The sequence below is a fragment of the Labeo rohita genome, chromosome 15 (assembly GCF_022985175.1).
Source record: "Labeo rohita strain BAU-BD-2019 chromosome 15, IGBB_LRoh.1.0, whole genome shotgun sequence".
NCBI classification, from domain to species: Eukaryota; Metazoa; Chordata; class Actinopteri; order Cypriniformes; family Cyprinidae; genus Labeo; species Labeo rohita.
In genome coordinates, this window is record NC_066883.1 from 33,395,295 (window position 1) to 33,413,847 (window position 18,553).

Consider the following 18,553-nt stretch of genomic DNA (forward strand, 5'->3'; position numbering starts at 1 on the left):
CTGTGAGAGAGAGTGACACATGAATATTTCCTGTGTAAACAAATGTAGGGGTGTAGTTAAAATCGGTCTCCGCCAATGGACTAAAACATACACTGTTTCAACAGTGATGTGAAAATGCAAGACATTTTTTACTTTTAGATAATTTTTTTTTGAACTTCACTTTTTAAAAGAATCAAAAAGATACTTTTAAAAACAACAATGGGGAAAAAAAGAAGAAAAAAAAATCATAAAAATAAGTTGAAATTTTGGGGTTAAGGTTTGGGACAGCTACTTCCTATTTGAAAGTACCCAATAAATGATGATTTTAGATAATAGGATAAATGGTGATATTAGATAATAGGATCTCAGTAAACATCTAAGATTTGAATACTTAAGTGCGTTTTATATATGTTTTTTTTGTATTGTAGGACAGCACTTTGGATCAATTTTCTACAATTGCGTGCATGGTCATAACTTACTAGCTATTTTTAATATGGCATGCATGAAAGTACCACAGTATTACCGTCAGATAGATTAATAAAATTATATATCTTCACAAATATTTTTCAAACGTTTTAACACATGTACCTCAAATGATGGGGCCTATTCACACCTTGTAGCTGTGAAAGAGAGTGACACATGAATATTTCCTGTGTAAATAAATGTAGGGGTGTAGTTAAAATCAGTCTCCGCCAATGGACTAAAACATACACTGTTTCAACAGTGATGTGAAAATGCAAGACTTTTTTTACTTTTAGATATATATTTTTTTGAACTTCACTTTTTAAAACAATTCTTCACTTCACATGCAATTCTTGTACACACACGATGTATACAAAACGTGCACGCGCTTGCTCGTTCTGGGTCGCGCGCATTATCTCCAGTGTCGTAGGCACTGTGACTTTAAGAACGATTTTTATATATAAATATATAAATAAATAATAGATTCTTCCGGTCCATTATAACAAACGGCAAATATTGTATCAGACAGCGAAGGGGGTATAACAAGGATCTGCGTCTACGCTAAAAACAGCGGGTTTTTTCCCCTTCATCATGGTGAAGATCAGCTTTCAGCCCATCGCGGGACAAAAAAACGAGAAAGAGGAGGGTGATGGAGATAAAACTCAAATATTCATTCCGCATTCACACGTAAGTTTCGTTTTTTGCATCATCTGAAGTGTCACGGAAAACAGCGGTCGAAACGAACCAAAAACGGAAAGGAAAGAACATCCATGGTAAACCATTAATCACGTCATTTGGTCGGGTGATTATAATCTATTGATAATGCTCCATCAACGCGTATTTCTGTATTCATAGCTTTTTATGGTATGGAAATTTTGTTGCCCTTTGGTTTCATAACAAGAGGGCACGGATGCTGCAGCACCTGCACCAACAACATCATATAACATGCATCATGCTTAGGCTATCTCAGCCGAAAAATGTGCATTATATTTCCTTATATGCTCAAAATGCTGTTTTAATAAAATTGCATTTCTAATAAAGTGTTTTGGGTTAACATTCTTGGTTAAACTAATATAAAAATAGCTTAAAACATCTTCCCCTGCATTTTAAAATAGATTAATTGTAGTAAATGCTTGAATTGTTATTGTCAAAGCTTAAGGCCTTTATTCTCAAGAGCTTATAATGACAGAATAATAGAATTTGACATAGTGCAGCAGAGGTTTATGTGTCTAAGCAACACACACACATAGACACAAATCCAACAGAGACAAAATGGCAGATGGCTACGGTGAGGAAAAAATGACTTCCGTGAGCTTTAGCTGTTTAATATCATCGTGTATGTGTGGGCTTTGCTGTCTTTGGGGAGCAAATGACCTCCTAACGATGAAAACAACAAGGTGAATTGAGTGATTTCTTGGCCATTGGCGTGTCTAATTATTCCCTTTTTCACAATATGCATATTTCCCTACTATTCAATATGCAGAAATCATGTCAAATGGATATGAGTATGCAGTATTCATCAACCAGCAGGCGAACAATCAGATAACAGGGAATATTTTAACTTTGGCTAATGTTTCATTAACATTAGTAGATTGTTCACTCATAGTCGTCAGGTCATTCTCAACATTTTAGCACTGAAACATTATTTATACATTGTTCGTGAAATGTTTTTTCTTAAAAAATGAAATATTTTGTAAAGGTTAATACTTACTACTTGTTTCAGAACATTCTCATAATATTTGCAGTTTCATAACCTAAAGAGAACATTAACAAAAGCATTCTTAGAACGTATTTTTGTTAGCAGTCAGCTGACACTTTGCTATCCCACGAGGCCGTGGGAGCTGAGTATCCAGCACTGAAAATACAAAATACAAAATACAAAAACACATTTCACTTTTAATAAGTAATGTTTTTCTTTACTGTAAAAATGCCTATGGGATATTTGTTGGGTTAGCATATGTCAGATATCTCGAATCTTATTATACAACAATAACACGATAAATGAAAAGGAATCTCCGTCATTATATCAAACCAAACGCGTGTGAGTTAAGAATGGGGCCAGATCAGGCCATGTGCCGTGCAGTTGGCAGATGGGTTGCAAGACTGGGGGCGTTATTAGTCATTGCCTATCGGCATCTCGCGTCTAATAATTTTCCGCTGTAGTACGAGAGCACTGAATAATCCATTCTTGGCTGCACGGGATACAAGTGAATGTAGTGCCGATTGTAGCACGTCTCCCAGTGTGTGGGTGATCATACTGAAAGTGGCACGGTATATTGAGGACATGATGAATTCATTTCTGCCTTGTGTGTGCGTTGGGTTTGTCATTTTAGCAAGGACCAAATGTCCCTGCAGAGATAGTACAACCTGAAATGACCTACTTTGTGGTTGTTGAGGCCTGTGGGAGGAGCTCATGATGAAAGCAACTTCATAAAGGGGCTAAAAAATGTCATCATTTAAAATTGGGTTGTAGTGTATCCTTTATTTAGAGGAAATAAAAATTCAAAAACATCCCCAATATGTTATAAAAATGTATGTGTGTTTGTGTGTGTGTTTGTAGGTGGAAGAGGAGCTGGTCTTGCCTGTCGGACGGAAACGCTCCTCTCTGAGTGGACTTTGCTGTCTGACAACTGCACTGATTGTCTTCACCTGCAGTTTGATATATGCTTCAATTTATATCTACCGTTACTACATCATTCCTCAGGTACAATTATATAAGTTGCATAAAGCTAAGATAAGCTTTTGCTAGTTCTGTTTTCAATTTTTGTCTCTGAAAATGCTTAAATGTCAATGGCTTGCTGCTATGTGGTTTGTGTTTGAGTTGTTTGAGTGAATAATTCAACGACTCACTAATAAAGACATTCATGATTCTTGAGTGAATCAGTATTTTGAGCAAATCAGTTGAACGAATGGCTTAACAACGCACTTTTAAAAGACCCATGCTGGTGTAACAGTGTTTACTCTATATAGGGTCATTGAAAGATTTATTAGCTTTCCTGGGACTAACAAACGCAAATACATGGCTTTCCAGTGCTGTCTGACTGATTATCAATGCTCTTGGGATGCCGCTCAGCCAATCAAGATTGAGGACCAGAGATAACTGTTGAATAATTAATGATAACGTGTTGTTTCATTGAATTCAGTCAGTGAATAATTTGTCAGAATGATTCAAGTGGTAAATCACAAGTCCTTTTGAATGATTCATTTGGACTAAATATTAACATTCAGAATTTAAACGCAGGAAGAAAACTGTTTTAACGTGAGACTGTAGATTTGTTGTAGTTGCACACCTGCCAAAAGCAGTTAGAGTAAAAGCATAGACACTAAAAAAAGATGAATCGTGCATCTCCACTTCCTTCTATTATAGAAAAGTGAACTCAAAACATACTAGAATGGCCGCTGTCATTTTGACATAATTTGGAACCCGAGACTGCGCAGAAGTAATTAATTTGGAGCCTGAATCTGTGTAATAGTGATTTATTTGGAGCCCGATACTGTACAGTAGTGATTCATTTAGAGCATGAATCTGCGCCGTAGTGATTTATTTGGAGCCTGAGTCTGCGCAATTGTGATTCATTTGGAGCCCAAATCTGCGCAGTGGTCATTCATTTGGAGCCAGAGTCTGCGTTGTAGTGATTCATTTGGAGCCCAAGTCTGCGGAGTAGTGATTTATTTGCAGTCCGAGTCTGCACAGTAGTGATTCATTTGGAGCCAAAATCTGCGCAGTAGTGATTTATTTGGAGCCCAAATCTGCGCAGTAGTGATTAATTTGCAGCCTGAGTCTGCGCAGTAGTGATTCATTTGGAGCCTGAATCTGTGCAGTAGTGATTCATGTGCAGCTTGAGTCTGCAAAGTAGTGATTCATTTGGAGCTTGAGTCTGCGCAATTGTGATTTATTTGGATCCTGAATCTGCACAGTATTGATTCATTTGCAGCCTGAGTCTGCTCAGTAGTGATTCATTTGTAGCCTGAGTCTGCGCAGTAGTGATTCATTTGGAGCCTGAATCTGTGCAGTAGTGATTCATTTGCAGCTTGAGTCTGCACAGTAGTGATTCATTTGGAGCTTGAGTCTGTGCAATTGTGATTTATTTGGATCCTGAATCTGCACAGTATTGATTCATTTGCAGCCTGAGTCTGCTCAGTAGTGATTCATTTGGAGCCCGAGTAGGCGCAGTAGTGATTCATTTGGAGCCTGAATCTGAAGTCTGTTCATTTGCAGTAGTAGTGATTCATTTGGAGCTTGAGTCTGCACAGTAGTGATTCATTTGGAGCTTGAGTAGGTGCAATTGTGATTCATTTGGAGCCTGAATCTGTGCAGTAGTGATTCATTTGCAGCTCGAGTCTGCGCAGTAGTGATTCATTTGGAGCTTGAGTCTGCACAGTAGTGATTCATTTGGAGCTTGAGTCTGTGCAGTTGTGATTTATTTGGATCCTGAATCTGCACAGTAGTGATTCATTTGCAGCCCGAGTAGGCGCAGTAGTGATTCATTTGGAGCCTGAGTAGGTGCAATTGTGATTCATTTGGAGCCTGAATCTGTGCAGTAGTGATTCATTTGCAACTCGAGTCTGTGCAATAGTGATTTATTTGACACCTTAGTCTGTGCAGTAGTGATACATTTGCAGCCTGAGTTTGCACAGTAGTGATTCATTTGACACCTTAGTCTGTGTTGTAGTGATTCATTTGGAGCCCGAGTTGGCGCTGTAGTGATTCATTTGGAGCCTGAATCTGTGCAGTAGTGATTCATTTGCAGCTCGAGTCTGCGCAGTAGTGATTCATTTGGAGCTTGAGTCTGCACAGTAGTGATTCATTTGCAGCTTGAGTCTGCACAGTAGTGATTCATTTGGAGCTTGAGTCTGTGCAGTTGTGATTTATTTGGATCCTGAATCTGCACAGTAGTGATTCATTTGCAGCCCGAGTAGGCGCAGTAGTGATTCATTTGGAGCCTGAGTAGGTGCAACTGTGATTCATTTGGAGCCTGAATCTGTGCAGTAGTGATTCATTTGCAACTCGAGTCTGTGCAGTAGTGATTTATTTGACACCTTAGTCTGTGCAGTAGTGATACATTTGCAGCCTGAGTTTGCACAGTAGTGATTCATTTGACACCTTAGTCTGTGTTGTAGTGATTCATTTGGAGCCCGAGTTGGCGCAGTAGTGATTCATTTGGAGCCTGAATCTGTGCAGTAGTGATTCATTTGCAACTCGAGTCTGTGCAATAGTGATTTATTTAGAGCCTAAATCTGTGTAGTAGTGATTTATTTGCAGCCTGAGCCTGCACAGTAGTGATTCATTTGACACCTGAGTCTGCGTTGTAGTGATTCATTTGGAGCATGAATCTGTGCAGTGGTCATTCATTTGGAGCCAGAGTCTGCGTTGTAGTGATTCATTTGGAGCCCAAGTCTGCGGAGTAGTGTTTTATTTGCAGCCCAAGTCTGGAGAGTAGTGATTCATTTGGAGCCAAAATCTGCGCAATAGTGATTTATTTGCAGTCCGAGTCTGCACAGTAGTGATTAATTTGGAGCCAAAATCTGCGCAGTAGTGATTCATTTGCAGCCTGAGTCTGCGCAGTAGTGATTCATTTGCAGCCCTAATCTGCGCAGTAGTGATTCATTTGGAGCCTGAATCTGTGCAGTAGTGATTCATGCGCAGCTTGAGTCTGCAAAGTAGTGATTCATTTGGAGCTTGAGTCTGCGCAATTGTGATTTATTTGGATCCTGAATCTGCACAGTATTGATTCATTTGCAGCCTGAGTCTGCTCAGTAGTGATTCATTTGTAGCCTGAGTCTGCGCAGTAGTGATTCATTTGGAGCCTGAATCTGTGCAGTAGTGATTCATTTGCAGCCTGAGTCTGCACAGTAGTGATTCATTTGGAGCTTGAGTCTGCGCAATTGTGATTTATTTGGATCCTGAATCTGCACAGTAGTGATTCATTTGCAGCCCGAGTAGGCGCAGTAGTGATTCATTTGGAGCCCGAGTAGGTGCAATTGTGATTCATTTGGAGCCTGAATCTGTGCAGTAGTGATTCATTTGCAACTCGAGTCTGTGCAATAGTGATTTATTTGACACCTTAGTCTGTGCAGTAGTGATACATTTGCAGCCTGAGTTTGCACAGTAGTGATTCATTTGACACCTTAGTCTGTGTTGTAGTGATTCATTTGGAGCCCGAGTTGGCGCAGTAGTGATTCATTTGGAGCCTGAATCTGTGCAGTAGTGATTCATTTGCAGCCTGAGTAGGCGCAGTAGTGATTCATTTGGAGCCCGAGTTTGCACAGTAGTGATTCATTTGACACCTTAGTCTGTGTTGTAGTGATTCATTTGGAGCCCGAGTTGGCGCAGTAGTGATTCATTTGGAGCCTGAATCTGTGCAGTAGTGATTCATTTGCAGCCTGAGTAGGCGCAGTAGTGATTCATTTGGAGCCCGAGTTGGCGCAGTAGTGATTCATTTGGAGCCTGAATCTGTGCAGTAGTGATTCATTTGCAGCCTGAGTAGGCGCAGTAGTGATTCATTTGGAGCCCGAGTTTGCACAGTAGTGATTCATTTGACACCTTAGTCTGTGTTGTAGTGATTCATTTGGAGCCCGAGTAGGCACAGTAGTGATTCATTTGGAGCCTGAATCTGTGCAATAGTGATTCATTTGCAGCCCGAGTAGGCGCAGTAGTGATTCATTTGGAGCCCGAGTAGGCGCAGTAGTGATTCATTTGGAGCCTGAATCTGTGCAGTAGTGATTCATTTGCAGCCTGAGTTTGCACAGTAGTGATTCATTTGACACCTTAGTCTGTGTTGTAGTGATTCATTTGGAGCCTGAATCTGTGCAGTAGTGATTCATTTGCAGCCTGAATCTGTGCAGTAGTGATTCATTTGCAGCCTGAGTAGGCGCAGTAGTGATTCATTTGGAGCCTGAATCTGTGCAGTAGTGATTCATTTGCAGCCTGAGTTTGCACAGTAGTGATTCATTTGACACCTTAGTCTGTGTTGTAGTGATTCATTTGGAGCCTGAGTAGGCGCAGTAGTGATTCATTTGCAGCCTGAATCTGTGCAGTAGTGATTCATTTGCAGCCTGAGTAGGCGCAGTAGTGATTCATTTGGAGCCTGAATCTGTGCAGTAGTGATTCATTTGCAGCCTGAATCTGTGCAGTAGTGATTCATTTGCAGCCTGAGTAGGCGCATTAGTGATTCATTTGGAGCCTAAATCTGTGCAGTAGTGATTCATTTGCAGCCTGAGTAGGCGCAGTAGTGATTCATTTGGAGCCTGAATCTGTGCAGTAGTGATTCATTTGCAGCCTGAGTCTGTGCAATAGTGATTTATTTAGAGCCTGAATCTGTGTAGTAGTGATTTATTTGCAGCCTGAGCCTGCACAGTAGTGATTCATTTAACACCTGAGTCTGCGTTGTAGTGATTCATTTGGAGCATGAATCTGTGCAGTAGTGATTCATTTGCAACTCAAGTCTGCGCAGTAGTGATTTATTTAGAGCCTAAATCTGGGCAGTAGTGATTCATTTGCAGCCGGAGTCTGCAGAGTAGTGATTCATTTGGACCGTGAGTCTGTGCAGTAGTGATTCATTTGCAGCCCGAAAATGAAGCTGGAGCAGTGGTATCAAAGACCCGCCCAAACTCCCACAGAACCAATTATGATGCCACACCCCATTGTAGATATCTAACTAGATTGCTAACTAAAAGCAAACTTTTGAGAAATACAAACATTTCAACATACATTAACATGATAATGACTATCTAAAGTGATAGAAACCATTTTTGGAAAAAAAATCATTTGAAGTGTAATTAGATTTTTTAGTTTGGCTCACTTCCCCTTTCATTTACATGGAGAGGGTGACGTTTGTGTGACCAAAATGTTTTTCATGACATGTGCGGCACACTTGAGTAAAAGCTTGAGTATGCGAGCACAATACTATATAAATCATTTTTTTCCCTAGTCCTATTTGATAGAATAGTTGCTGTTACACTATCTTGTGGTCTTTTGTTAATATATCAGTCAGGGCTTTTAGAGATGGTTTAGGAGATGGCAACATCGAAACAATATTTAAAAACATATATTTTATGTGATTTTTTCAGGTTCCGGATCAGAGTCGATTCCACTGCCGTGTCGTGTACGAGGACTCTGTGGCTGCTCCACTGCGGGGGTCTCACGAGCTGGAAGAGAGCGTTGGGATCTACCTGAAGGAAAACTACGAGCAAATCAGCATACCCGTGCCCGACTTCAGCAACACAGACCCTGCTGACATCATTCATGATTTCAACAGGGTAACACTTTTAGCACTGATTATATATACTAATAGACACCATTTACATCATGTTTTAATGTGTTGTGTTTGGGTTTTTAGGGTTTGACGGCTTACCATGATATTGCCTTAGATAAATGTTATGTCATCGAGCTCAACACCACTGTGGTTATGCCACCTCGTAACCTCTGGGAACTTCTCATTAATGTCAAGGTACTTGTATTGTTTGTATATAAAGGCAGTTGAAATGTAAACTATATCGACTTGATATCGATGATGTTTCCTTTCTGTCTTTTTGTAGAAAGGGACTTACCTCCCCCAGACTTACATTGTTCAGGAAGAGATGGTCGTGACTGGCCGCGTTAATAATATGCATCAGCTTGGCCGCTTTATTTACCGTCTGTGCAACGGTAAAGATACGTACAGGCTCCGTCGCCGCACCTCACGCCGTCGTAAGTTCACACTTTTTTGTTGTTTTTCTTTAGTAGTGATCAACTAATATGGATCACATCACTTGACTGAAATTAGATAAACATTGCATCATATTTAATGGGACAGTTAAGCCAAAAATGAATTATTAAATAGAAACTGAGGTATACATTTTTCATCTCAATAATATATTGGGCAACACTGAGCTACGAGTCCAATTTGGCAATTCCATAATATGCCGTAACTAATTCCTCATCTTCTGGGTGGGAGGAAACTGTGCTCCTGTGGCTTCACAGCTGTCTTACAAATCTGATTGACATTCTGTTTAATAGGTCATTTTAGCTTATTAGTGGAACAATTAGGTAAGACCCACGGTACGGCTTCCTGCATTAAGCAATCTACTGCTCCCTGGATCCCGAAGATCTTTTTCTGAGAATATAATATGATAATATCCATGACAACCACAAATGTTGGGGAAACTGGGATGATTTCATGCAGGGAGGTCATGAAATTATGATCCATGAATACTTGATTGTTGGTTTCTATGTTATATTGTTTTTTTTACAATTCTGTATGCCATATTTTGTGATTTTATTATGTATTTCGCGGTTCTATGTAGTAATGTGCTAAATAAATACACTGAACAGTAATTTTTCAAATTTGCAAGTAAAAGGAATATTATTGGAGCACTTTTTGAGAGAAAATACTATTTCATTGAAAAATGTAATTCAATTTTAATTGCATTTTTTATTTAATAAAATTTACATTTTAAAAATACTATTTAAATTTTTGATTCAGTCTGTTACTTAATGATTATTTGTAAATTTGCAAGCAATTTCTTAGTGAAAATTGTTTCTACAATTTTTTTGTGTGTGTGTGTAATAGTGTATATAAAAATATTTCTTTTTCTAATGCAAGTGATTTACAGTGTTAGTTTAGTATCATAACTAGAGATTTTTTGTTAATATTTTGAATCAGTTTTTATTGTGTTTTTGTCATTTTTAGTAGTTTTTTCTCATATATACACTGCAGAAAAAAACAGTAATATTGTAAAATATTATTGCAATTTAAAATTGTGGTTTTGAAAGAAATTAATACTTTTATTCAGCGAGGATGTGTTAAATTGTTAAAAAGTGATAGTAAAGACTTATACTGTTACAAAAGATTTCTATTTTGAATAAATGCTGTTCATTCAGACTTCTTAATCATCAAGGAATCCTGAAAAAAGTATCACAGTTTCCAAAAAAAAATATTAAGCAGCACAACTGTTTTCAGTATTGATAATAAATCAGCATATTAGAATGATTTCTGAAGGACTGTGGGACACTGAAGACTGGAGTGAGGGCTAATGAAAATTCAGCTTTGCATCACAAAAATAAATTATATCATAAAGTGTTATTTTAAATTGCAATAATACTACTTTTTCTGTATTTTTTTATCAAATAAATAGAAGTGTGATGAGCATAAGAAACTTATTTAAAAAACATTAAAAATCTTACTGATCCCAAACTACTATATTATTTATTTATTAAAAATGATATTAATTTTAGCTTCAGTTTTAGTTAACTATAATAACCCTAGTGATTTCTGACAATTTTTTGTTCATGTTATTTTTGTATTTTTCCTGTTAGGTATCACCAAGCGTGATGCGCAGAACTGTCACCGAATCCGTCACTTCGAGAACACGTTCGTGGTGGAGACAGTGATTTGTGAGACTCCATAGGCTGTTTGTCTCTTTGCCCCACCTACTTCTGATGAGATCACACCCTTTGGTCTCAGTAGCCACACCCCTTTGAAAATCACATTCTTTACCTCTAATTCTTCATGTCTTCACACCCCATTTCTCTCTCTTTTTGTACTTCTCTCTCTCTGTACCCAGTAATTCGTTACAAATGTTCCCTTGAAGGTGTCTGAACAGTTCGTTTCTGCATATTTGCAATAATGAGCATATTCAAATCGACGCATTTAAAAATGTAACAGTAGCATCTAAAGTCTTAAAATGAGAAGATTACATGGGCATTAAGCTGCACAATGCCTGCATGCTCGTACCTGCGTGTAACTGGCTGTTTGTGCACCATCAAACTGCTCTTTGCTCTCTTATATATTTGTGTGTTTTAAGATCTATTCTTGGATAGAGATGCACCGGAACTGGCCAAAAATACCATAAAATGATGCAAAAGACCAAAAAATATCAGAAAGCATCACTCTAACATTCAGTCTCTGAATTCAGTTAATGTACACTAGACTACAAAACAATAAAAGCACATTATTATAAGAGAGTTTGCTTGTGCAGACACATTTGGAAGGGTAAAGGGTCTTCTTAGGCACAATATTTGCTTTTTCTTTCGATGCATCACTATTCATGGATATCCTAACTGATCCTAGTGGCGGTAAAAGCGAAAAGATGAAAATCGCAGCCATCATTACATCTATCACATGTGTTCGTTTTCTACGTATCTCAATATCCAGTATGTTACGGTAGTGCTTTTACTACAAGCTTCCTGTGCCACTTCCTCTTTTCTTCTTATCCTCCTGCATGCTTTTCAAGACTACACATGCATTGTTTGAGTATTTTCTTATCATATGAGCAAAGCCTTAGGCCAGATTCATGCCCTGGACTAATGTATACAATCTTAAAAGCTCTTCGTGTTTATGTGTGTGTTGAAGTTAAAAACCTTGTTTAGTTGGGTGAAGCAAACATGTAAATAAACCAACAAGACCTAGCTATGCCATCTTTTTTGTCATTTCTGCTAAGAAACATGGACAGTATGGGCAAACCCCATTTTTTTTTTTTTAACAAAAGTGTTCGCAAAATACACAAATTGTGGTTTTATGTTACATAACTGCTTGTTTTACATCCTCAGCAGGTTCTAGGAAAATATCCTGGTGATAACAGACAGAACACACGCCGTTGCTCATTTTGATGTTAAATCAGCTGGAAAACTTCTGCAAAGCCTAGAGGAAGTCTGTAGTATCAGACCTCCAGTACTCTTTGAAACTGTAAGAAAGGGGAAATGAAATTCGGGTGTTTTCTGTCACCATAAACCGTTATTCTCATGCATGACTTAGAAATGATCTTGCACCATCTTGCACCCTTGCATTAGATAGGCTCACTCTTCCCTTCTCAGCACACCCTGAGGTTTTAGATTAGATTGTAAGATCATATATATAAATCTCATAGTCATAGCAATTTCTAGATTGGTGTGTGACAGCAAATAATACGTAGTTCAGTCAAAAGTGAACATTTCAAACACATATGTGACCCTGGACCACAAAACCAGTCTTAAATCGCTGGGGTATATTTGTAGCAATAGCCAAAAATACACTGTATGGGTCAAAATTATCGATTTTTTTATGCCAAAAATCATTAGGAAATTAAGTAAAGATCATGTTTCATGAAGATATTTAGTAAAATTCCTACTGTAAATATATCAAAACTTAGTTTTTGATTAGTAATATGCATTAGCAAGAGCTTCATTTGGACAACTTTAAAGGTGATTTTCTCAATATTTATATTTTTTTGCACCCTCAGATTCCTTATATTCAAACAGTCGTATCTCGGCAAATATTGTCTTATCCTAACACACCATACATCAATGGAAAGCTTGTTTATTCAGCTTTTAGATGATGTATAATGCTCAATTTCGAAAAATTGACCCTTATGACTGGTTTTGTGGTCCAGAGTCACATATGACTTTCTTCTGTGGAACAAGATTTTTTTTCATGCAGTGATTCAAAATGAGATAGACTTTAAAAATATGACCTTTTAAAGTCATGTGATAGCTTTTTGTGATGAGCAAAGTGAAAAATTATTCACTGTTAAATTTCCCTTTGATGATCTGGTAACTCTAGAAACAGTATGAGGGGGAAATTGAGTCAGTGAGTGAGTCGTTAAATAATAAGCTACTAGAATTTAGTAGGGATGCTATAATATAAAAAGCGACTACAATGTCACATTCCAGCATGCATTTTTAGGTGCAGCTTGTTGTATTAATGGAGTGTTTTTACTATAGCATTAAACGCGCAAGATCATACACTGTAAATGCGTCGCAAAATGATTCAGTACTACGAAGCGCTCCGATCAGATCGTGTTTTGCAAATCATTTGAACATTGGAGCTGGTTCGTGAATCATTTTGCAAAATGAATGCTTTGTGATTCATAAACTTGCTCCGAAATCCTTATCTAAATCAAATGATTGATCGTGATTTTGCATGACACAAATCATTATTCAGATCAGAAATATGGAGCATGGATTGTAAACCATTTGATAAGATCGGAACTTCAAAACGCTTTCGTGAATCTTTTTATTCAGATCGGAACTTCGGAGCGGGTTCAAGAATCTTTTGATTTAGAATTTCGGAGCGCGAAAGACTTTGATGTGGGTTTGCGAATCATTTGATTTATATCGCGACTTCGAAACTCGCATCGCAAATTATTTATTTTAGATTGGAACTTCGGAGAGGATTTTTTGACTCAGATCGGAACATGAGAGCAGGTTCATGAATCATTTCACAAACTGAATGATTCATGATTTACGAACTTGCTCCGAAGTCCCGATCTAAATCTAATTATTGATCGTGACTTTGTATGACCTGAATTATTATTCAGATCAAGACTACAGAGCGTATCTTTCGATTTAGAATGGAATTTCAGAGCGGGTTCGAGAATCTTATGATTTAGAACGGGACTTAGGGGCAGGTTCGCAAATCATTTGATTTCAGTTGGGACTTCGGAGCATGTATCGTGAATCATTTGATTCAGATCGGGACTTCAGAGCAATAATTTTGATCATACAATTAAATGACCGTTGTCTGCCGTTATGTCCCCACCAACACCAAAATCAAACCTACACCTTTGACAAATTGGACATTTTTTTGGAACTTAATAGACACTGGTCGTTATAAACTGAAATTTTAGGTTTGGAACAACGTGAAGATGAGTAAATAACAATTTTTTTTAGGTTTTGGTTAACTGTTTATTTAAAATAGTTTTTAATGTGAGTAAACATTGCATGTTACTGACAAAAATGCAAAGAGCAAAAGAACTAATACTTAAAGAAATTGTTCACCCTATAGAGAAAATCTGCTGAAAATTTGCTTGAGACCAAAAAGATAATTGTGCATTATTGTGATGTTTTTATCACTTGTTTGGACTCTCATCCTGCACTGTAAAAAACAATTTGTTAAGTCAACTTAAAATAATTTGTAACCTGGCTGCCTTAAAATTTTAAGTTCAGTTAACTCAAAAAAAGTTTATTCAACTTGAAATGTTAAATTATACTAAGTGACAACTTAGATATTTGAGTTGAAACAACTTAAAATTTTAAGGCAGCTGGGTTACTTACTCATCTGTTAAGTTTAGCAAACACAAATATCTAAGTTGTTACTTAATACAACTTAACATTTCAAGTTGACTTAACTTATTTTAGTTGACTGAATTTGAACATTAAAATTTTAAGGCAGCAGGGTAACAACTTATTTCAAGCTGACTCAACAAATTGTGTTTTTTATTTTTTACAGTGTGACGGCACCCATTCACTGCAGAGGATCCATTAGTGAGAAAGAGATGTAATGCTAAATTTCTCCAAATCATCTCCAATTTCTCACCTACATCTTAGATTGCCTAAGGGTAAAATTGTTATTTTCATTTTTGGATGCACCGTTCCTTCAAGCTATTTCTTTCTGACCATTGATCTTTTCCCACCATGTAAAGATTCTTTAAATATATTTTATAGCTGGTGAAATATGCCACCAAATGCAAAGGACCACTTCCAAACACAGCATAGTTCTAATCCTGCTGTTTCATGTATCAGCAGTGTTAGTTTACAAAATCTAAACAGAGTTTATAGAAGAAATTCTTAACAGCCAAGTTATGCTTGAGACTTCTAAACATCCTTCGCCAAATATGATAAGATTATTAGGTTTGTGGCAGCTAGACTCAAATACACTATTTTGCATTATTTTGTCTAAAAATTGTTGTATCTTCACTGCTACTTTTTATTTGAAGGCATGTTGAAATCTATTTTGTATTAGGTGTATTAGTTGCAGTATTAGTCATACTGCACAAAAAGTTGGGGGAGTGAAAAAAGGAAATATGACTCAACATGAAAATGATACACCTGCAAGGCAACCAACAGACAGATCTAGTTATATATTAACCAGAAACGCTGAAATGTCAACCAACCAATTAATTTTTACAATTAGTACACATGATGAAAGACACTGATTTCATGGTTTCATGTTATAAAAAAACTCTTTTACATTTACATTTATTATTGTGGTTGAGAAGTCAATTTGAGGAAAAAGAACAAAAAAGTGCTTTGAAATCATCTATATCAGTTATACAAAATAAGCAGATTTCTGTCATGTGATATTAAGATTTAATGACATTTATCACAACATGACATAAACCACTGCAACCATTAAACTGTAACTGTTTTATACAAAGAAACCACCATCTGAAAGCATCTATGATAGCAATAATGATAACAAAAAGGGCATATGTTAATTTTCATTCAAAACATCATGTTGTACATAACCAACATTCATATATCATATTTAAGCACGGTGTGATTATCAGCATCCCCAAATAACCTCAGAAACATTCACGTTTACTAATTTAGATAGAACCAGACACTGCAAATGTCTGTAGTTGTGACTGACCTGCTTTGACGACAGATGCACATACAGTAAAAGTTCCTCTGAAGTGTTCTTAGAACAAAATATTTTGCTAACAAGGACGTGTTGAAAGAGAACTGTTGTTGTCGCATCCTTGATAGCTCAGGAAGTGGCAAAAAGCATAGCTTCAATGTGGTTTACTAGCCATCATCATAAAAATAAATAAGCATATACAACTTGTTTTACACATTATCAACGAAATAGATTTTCTTTTGAGATATTCTGAAAGTCTTTCAAGTAAACAGAGCAGTTAAAAAAATAATGCAGTCAATATGTTTAATCACAATACGTGATTCGCATACCAAACAGGTCCAAAAGCCCACAGTGCAAATTTTGAGATTGACAAAATTTTCGTTGTAAACACCAACTTGTGTCCAAAGTTTCCAAACTCTTCCTATCTTGCCCAATTTCTAAGGCCACTGGAGGGAAAAAACAAATGTGCGTTCACCTGACCCGAGAAACTTTGCGTTCTTATGACAAAATGTTGTTCCATCGACCAAAATAATGTAATGTCTGAGGAAAAGCTATAGGGAAGAATTCAAGATAATTGAATTTACACAGTAGCTCTCTCTCTTTCTGTATTTTTTATATTTTTAATATTTTTAAGTCCCTTCTGCTCATCAAGCCTGCATTTATTTGATCTAAAATACAGCAAAAGCTGTAATTCTGTGAAATATTTGTTATATTACACTATACCATTCAAAAGCTTAGAGTTAGTATAATTTTTTTGTTTGTTTTTGTGAAAGAAATGATAGAAATTAATACTTTTATTTAGTGAGGATATGTTAAATTGATCAAAAGGAATGATAAAGACATCTACTACTAAATATATTGTAAAAACTTTAATTTGCTGTGAAGTTGCTTTGCAACAATATCTATGATGAAAAGCACTATACAATTAAATTTGAATTGAACTGAATTCTATTCCAGATAAACGCTGTCCTTCCGAACTTTCTATTCATCAAAGAAACCGGGGAAAAAAATCACCTCAGCTTTTTTTAACATATTAATAAATGTTTTAGAATATTAGAATGATTCAGCTTTGAAATCACAATAATAAATGACATTTTAAAATATTCAAATAGAAAAGAGTTATTTTAAATAGTAAAATATTTCAAAATTGTACTCTTTTTGCCATACTCTGGATCAAATGAATGCAGGCTTGGTGAGCAGAAAAGACTTCTTTAAAAACATTAAAAATCTTACTTTTTAAAAACTTTTAATCACCATGTCCCATTGCGGGATTCGTAGTATTGTTTATCCTTACTGTTCTCTGCTTGTCAAGACCTTTCCATCGACCTGCTGAGGGAATAAGTGCCTACATCCGTTTGTCTTTTACCCTTGTCCTGCCAGAACGAGTCCAGAGAGAAGTAGTAGATGAGCGGATCCAGACAGCAGTTTACGCTCGCCAGGCAAATGAGCGCTCGTATCCTGCCTTGGTTGTCATTGTACATCAAGAGTTGTAATGTAAACGGCAGGAAAAATGTCATGAACACCAACATGTTGACTACAAAAATCAGTATCACGTTCATTTTGTTGTTCACCTTGGCCGCTCCAGTGCTGGGACGCTTCCTCAGTACAATTATGACCACGACCGTGGAGACGATATTGACCAGCAGGAGCATTAATAAAAATACCGCCTGTGAGACCGAAACGATATACGAGTTGCTGGAGGGCACACGAAACTCAAAGCAAGGTATGTTTGAACAGTTTTTCAAGGAGCTGTACATTTTTCTTATCTCTGGGATGCAAAGACTGGTGACGATGATCCAAACGACCGCGCAGCACTTCAAGGCGCAAGCGGAGGTTCTCAGAGAGCGGGAGCGCAGAGGGAAGACCAGGGCGATCAGCCGGTCCACGCTGATCAAAGTGATGAAGATAGAGCTTGTCCTGATGTTGACGCGAAACAGCATGATGGCAGCGGTGCATGTGGCCGGTCCAAACGGCCAATGGAGCGTTGCGTAATAGTAGACGCGCAGCGGCAGGGAGAGCGCAAGGAGCATGTCGGAGACGGCGAGGTTTACCATGAGCACGGCGCACGGTGAGCGAAACCCGTGACTGCGCAACAGAATCCACAGGGACAGCGTGTTGAGCGGTAGACCCACGGCTAGGACCAATCCATACACCACGGCCGACGCCAGGTACCGGTTCGAAGATCCGAGCTCAGGTGTGCACGGGTTAGTAGTGAAGTTTGTAGACGTGTTCATGTTTCAGAGGAAAACGGCGTACGAAATCTGAAAAATTGGGTCGAAGTTGTCCTCTTAGATTTTAATTGACCTCTGGGTGGATTTTAAAGTGGTTTTGAGGGAAGCCAGAAAGCAATGAAACGACTGAGGAGGAAGGATGTAGATTATGGCGAGGGGGTTTCTCCGCCTCTTCATCTGAGCTTGTCCTATTTCTCATGAAAGTTAGATTTTTAATGACAGATTCAACTGACTAGCCTACAAACACGCAATATACAGAAAAAAAAGTACAGTTCTCTAACCTCATTTTGACCTCTTGCAGGCATGTTATCACACTATGGCGTAAGATGTCACATGGGAACCTGCCATGAACACGTATTATATGCTTGAAGAAAACTTTTAACAGTAAAAGAATTATACAAAAGCGATAAGGTGAAATTTGTGACCCTGGACCACAAAACCAGTTTTAGCACAAGTATATTTGTAGCAATAGCCAAAATACATTGCATGGGTTAAAAATATCAATTTTTCTTTCATGCCAAAAATCATTTGGATATTAAGTAAAGATCATGTTCTGTAAAGTTA

General features: G+C 37.5%; 2 protein-coding genes across 2 annotated transcripts; one reads left to right on the forward strand and one right to left on the reverse strand.

Annotated features, from left to right (window-relative positions):
• The first annotated feature begins 813 nt into the window (after positions 1 to 813).
• On the forward strand, positions 814 to 11,831 carry itm2ca (integral membrane protein 2Ca). The gene is made up of 6 exons (XM_051128865.1): positions 814 to 1,128; positions 3,002 to 3,145; positions 8,512 to 8,700; positions 8,781 to 8,891; positions 8,980 to 9,130; positions 10,739 to 11,831. The coding sequence occupies exons 1-6, from the start codon at positions 1,033 to 1,035 to the stop codon at positions 10,828 to 10,830; spliced, it is 783 nt and encodes a 260-aa protein (XP_050984822.1). The 5' UTR covers positions 814 to 1,032; the 3' UTR covers positions 10,831 to 11,831.
• A 2,953-nt stretch (positions 11,832 to 14,784) lies between these two features.
• On the reverse strand, positions 14,785 to 18,316 carry lpar5b (lysophosphatidic acid receptor 5b). Its single transcript, XM_051128864.1, has 2 exons — positions 16,992 to 18,316; positions 14,785 to 16,309 (listed from the first exon to the last, which is right to left on the reverse strand). Exon 1 carries the CDS (start codon positions 17,990 to 17,992, stop codon positions 17,066 to 17,068), a length of 927 nt encoding a protein of 308 aa, XP_050984821.1. The 5' UTR covers positions 17,993 to 18,316; the 3' UTR covers positions 14,785 to 16,309; positions 16,992 to 17,065.
• Positions 18,317 to 18,553: the final 237 nt, after the last annotated feature.